Here is a 4813-nt window from a genome sequence, read left to right as displayed (position 1 = left end):
GACGCCACCGTTCACCGTTACGCACTCTCCAGCAGCCTACCTTCCCCTTTAGTATACTAGTAGTAGTATAGTATAGATAGATAGAGTAACAGGGGTGCTTTCGCTTTGTACCTACCTCCTCTGCCGCCTTGCGTTGCATGCTCGCTCGCGCTCGGGCCGGCGTGGCACGGCGAGAAAAACCCACTCGGCCCGGTCCGGTCGTGTCATGCCGTCACCCTAACCACCTCGACTCCCCTTCCACCAAACCAACCAACTCATCATCCTCTCTCCCTCTCTTTCTCTCCCGCGCGCGCCTACCTTCCCTTCCCAAGAGAGCAAGCAGATGAGAGGGGCCGCCTATATAAGTCCGCCCGCCCTTTCCTCCCCCCAATCTAGCCCGCACACGCCACGCCACACCCACACGTGAGCTAAGCAAAAGCAAGACCACCATCAAAGATCGGCCATGGGTCGGTCGCCGTGCTGCGAGAAGGCGCACACCAACAAGGGCGCGTGGACGAGGGAGGAGGACGAGCGGCTGGTGGCCCACGTCCGGGCGCACGGGGAGGGCTGCTGGCGCTCGCTGCCCGGCGCCGCCGGCCTGCTGCGCTGCGGCAAGAGCTGCCGCCTCAGGTGGATCAACTACCTCCGCCCCGACCTCAAGCGCGGCAACTTCACCCGCGACGAGGACGACCTCATCGTCAAGCTCCACAGCCTGCTCGGCAACAAGTGGTCGCTCATCGCCGCGCGCCTCCCCGGGAGGACGGACAACGAGATCAAGAACTACTGGAACACGCACATCCGGAGGAAGCTGCTGGGCAGGGGGATCGACCCCGTCACGCACCGCCCCCTCACCCACGCCGCCAGCGCCACCACCGTCTCCTTCCTCCATCCTGCGGAGCCGCCCAAGACGCAGCCGGCGACGGAGGAGAGTAAGCCGCCCAGGTGCCCGGACCTCAACCTGGACCTCTGCATCAGCCTGCCCTTCCAACAGGAGGAGGAACGGCCGCCGGCGAGAGCGTGCGCCAAGCCGGTGAAGATGGAGCAGCTGCAGCAGGGCGGCGGCGGCCTCTGCTTCCGCTGCAGCATCCTGAGAGTGAGAGGGGCGGCGACGGAGTGCAGCTGCGGCAGCAACTTCCTGGGCCTCAGGGCCGGCATGCTCGACTTCAGAGGCCTCCGGATGAAATAGATGAAATTTAGGAATAATTATTCCATCAAACTTTCTGCCTGCTGTAAATTGTTGCTCCCTCCTACTACCAAGTTTTTATTTAGCTTTTAGGAAAAGAAATACTACTACTACAGTAGATGGTGAGGAGGAGACTAGTATTATTAGGTGAGGATTTGTAGCCAGATCCTCCCTGCCCTCCTCGGTCTGCTCAGTTTCATGTAAATTATTACTACTGCTCCACCGATGAAATGGAATGGAACGGAATGAAATAATAGATACTAAATTCAGTGCGTTTCCCATGGTCTCATGTCCCTGTGAACATCTCCTCAAACTTCCCTAGAAGAGAAGTGGCAAATGAAACACGTCCCAAACAAGAATATGAAAATGAGTACTAGACCTTGTCGTTAGTTCTCACTTCTAAAATAGAGCAGTTTTAACATGGTTCCAGTTAGACGGTCCTCGTGAGAATCTTCAATTTCAAGATGTTCTTGTGTTAGAGAGTCCGTTGTGCTGGTGGTGCAGATTGGTTGGAGCCACCAAGTTTGGTAGGTAGAGCTGTTTTGCGCGGGCTGTTGCTTTCGTACGTCTTGCCCTGTTCTCTTCTGTTCTGTTTTGGGTAGGGCGGCAGCAAGTTGAGATGCCGCCCGCTGCAAAGGAAAAGCAGCGGCCATCCCCCGTTTGGTCGTTGTTGGATCGGATCGGATTGGATTGGGGTTGTGTTGTGTTGTGTTGTGTTGTGTTGGTGCACTCCTGTCCTTGCTAGATTCTTTTGGGTTGCTTCGGAGTCCGGACCAGTCTGAAAAGACTAACAAAAAGGCTGAATTTCCCCTTTTTTTCTTCTTTTTACAACGAAAATGGAACCTGTTTTCCTAGATATATATAAACAGGGAGAAATGGACCGATTTCTTAGCATATACTACTGTATTTTGATTAAAATATTATCTCCTCCATCTGGGGCGCCACAAATGGACTCCGAAATCCCTGCTCTCGGAGAAGTCAGTCGTCAGTGGACGAGGATTATCGGCCGTGGAAGGTGCAGACCGCCTGTGCACCAGGGCGGGCAGTGGAACATTTGGAGAGCGAGCAAGCAAGGAGGAGGGGCTTTGTGCCGGCCGGACAACGACGGTATGTATCCTTGGATCCATTTTTGTAGTCGATAATGGCTGCCGACATGACTTACAGCCATGTACTACTACTAGTAGTACCTCGTGCTATAAATTATTCCGACGATCCCGACTGCATTTTGACGCGATAAAATACACCATCTATCCTCCTTCACGCGCTCATAACCACCAAGATTCATTGAGACCGAAAGGTAAGTTCCGATCTTTTCGACGAACTAGTATTGCTATTTACTCATTCTGGAATCAAAATTCAACTCTGCGAGAGAGATAGGTCGCCAGGTTCAGAACAACCCAGTGTCGTGGAGCAAGATTCTGTGAGTGCCAAATGAGCAACTTTGGGCGGTGTTTTATGCTACCGTTTGCTGTCTGGCTGACCGCTACGCTGAACCTGCCCCATTAGAATTTGGCAAGCGCCCTTCACTACCCCCGAAACTACTAAAGCATGTACTCCCTCTGTTTCGTAATGTAAGATCTTTTTTAACACTGCATAGTGTCAAAAAAGTCTTACATTATGAGATGAAGGGAGTAGTAAACTATGCACAGTCACTGTCAAGTACTCTCTCCGTCTTAAAATAAATGTCGCTGATTTAGTACAATTTTATAGACGAAGGGAGCATTTTTTTTTAAAAGGTCGACGAACACTGCCGCTGTTTCTCCATTCTTCTTCTTCTTTCGAATTTAGTTGTCCTGGCAATATACTATACCGTGGGACTGCAGAACAGAAGAGTGTAGCGTTGGTGGTAATCAGAGGACAAGTTGCTTGTTTGCCGCCGAACGAATGGCGTGGAGAGTAACATGCAAAGAAGCGTACTACAACTTCTTGTCGCTGCAACAACGCGTCCCCCCATGCACTTTAAAATTGCATAGTATGCGACCCATCCTATGGTCCTTGTAGCCCGCTGAATTTTATAAAAAGAGACGGTTATATGTTGTTTATTCGCGGGAACCAAGTTTCTACACCAAAACTCTTGTTCTTGATGCGTGTATGTATAGACTATAGACCAGGATAGTGAAGTGTCAGAAGCCACAACCAGAGAGAGAGAGGCAGGGAGATCCGTGGTTTTCAAGATGGAGGTAAAAGACAAGAGGTCCTTTTCCTTCCTCTTGCAAGTTATCACCGAAGCTATCTACTCCCTCCGTTTCAATAGGTGACTCAACTTTATACTTTAGTATGAAGTTGAGTCATCTATTTTGAAACTGAGGGAGTATATAGCAGTACACGCACACATCAATTTTGCGGGTGGGTGATACATTTGGTAGGCAGCAGGAGCTTCCACGCTCTTCCGGCTTGCTTCTTGCATTCATGTTTAATCTTCCACCAGCCCTTGCTGTTACTTTCACTCTTCTGCTGCTCAAATTACTACAGAAAAACATATATACTCTATAGTGTTAAAAAATGTCTTACATTATAGAACGGAGGGAGTAATTTATATCATACTTTCTCCATTCTACAATGTAGTGCTTCCTCTATCCCCGTGCTTCAACTTTGACCGTAAATTTAACTATCAAGACCGATTACGGCGGTAGCAAAAATTATATCAGTGATTCGTATTCAAAAGAAGTTTTCAATTATATAATTTTTTCTCCTGCCGCAGTTGGTTTCGTTGGTTAAATTTATGATCAAAGTTGGACCTTAAGAAGCGCGGGCACACTATATTTTAGAATGGAGGGAGTAGATACCGCGCATATGAGATTATCTTTCTTAATACATCCTCAAGTGAAGTTACTCACTGACAAGGTCTTAAATCCGACAGGACAGGGCAGCTGCACTCGCTCATGTAGTACTTGCGCTCAAAATCTGCCATGGGAAACCCTAAGCGCTGCTGATGACAGCAGCTACGAAGCCAACGCTGCGAATTAAGATTGATAATTATTAAGTGGAGCCATCACCGGATCCGATCGGATGGACCACAGCCGCCGCTGTTGGGAGTTCCCAAAGATCCAGCGGCGTTCACATGGGACAATGACATTCTTCCAGTGCTGTCACTGTAGTTTCCATTCACCACGCCGCCGCCGCTGCTGCCTGGAGTAGCTACCTCTTAAACGAGCGGTGAGCGAAGCATGGATGCAGTTGGCACATCCTCTCTTCTCTGTTGTAATGAAGAGGATTGGGTAGGTAGTAGGCCGGGTGGCCAGCCGCTCATTTCAGCATATATGATTTTCCTATTTTTCAGGTATCTTAATTTTTTTCGGAAATGTTAACATCCACACGTGTGGGCGTTTGCATCTCGCCCACACGCGTGGATCCGCATCCGTTCGTGAGCGCACGAATTTTGGCATGTTTCTAATGCCACGTAGGACTGGCCTGGTGCGTGGGCGTTCAGCCGGTCGTCCACACGGTAGTTTCACCACACAGGAGGGGCTGGTGTGTGGGCGTTCAGCAGTTCGTCCACACGCCATTTTGCACGCACGCACAAGGGCTAGTGTGTGGGCATTTAGCATCTTGCCCATACGCCCTTCTCTTCCACACCCAAGCTGCTAGTTGCCATGTGTTTTTGCACTGCACATGGCAACTGCCCCTAGTGTGCTTTTATAAGCAGGTGAA

The 4813-nt window shown here is 50.1% G+C and overlaps 1 protein-coding gene across 1 annotated transcript; it reads left to right on the top strand.

Moving 5' to 3' along the window:
* The first annotated feature begins 240 nt into the window (after positions 1-240).
* On the top strand, positions 241-1438 carry LOC125522105 (myb-related protein Zm38-like). The gene has a single exon (XM_048687181.2). The coding sequence runs from the start codon at positions 443-445 to the stop codon at positions 1163-1165; it is 723 nt and encodes a 240-aa protein (XP_048543138.1). The 5' UTR covers positions 241-442; the 3' UTR covers positions 1166-1438.
* Positions 1439-4813: the final 3375 nt, after the last annotated feature.

Source organism: Triticum urartu, chromosome 7A, assembly GCF_056163025.1.
Source record: "Triticum urartu cultivar PI428250 chromosome 7A, HENAU_Tu73, whole genome shotgun sequence".
NCBI classification, from domain to species: domain Eukaryota; kingdom Viridiplantae; phylum Streptophyta; class Magnoliopsida; order Poales; family Poaceae; genus Triticum; species Triticum urartu.
Note: the sequence above shows the minus strand (reverse complement) of the source record. Positions and strands in the feature narration are given on the sequence as shown.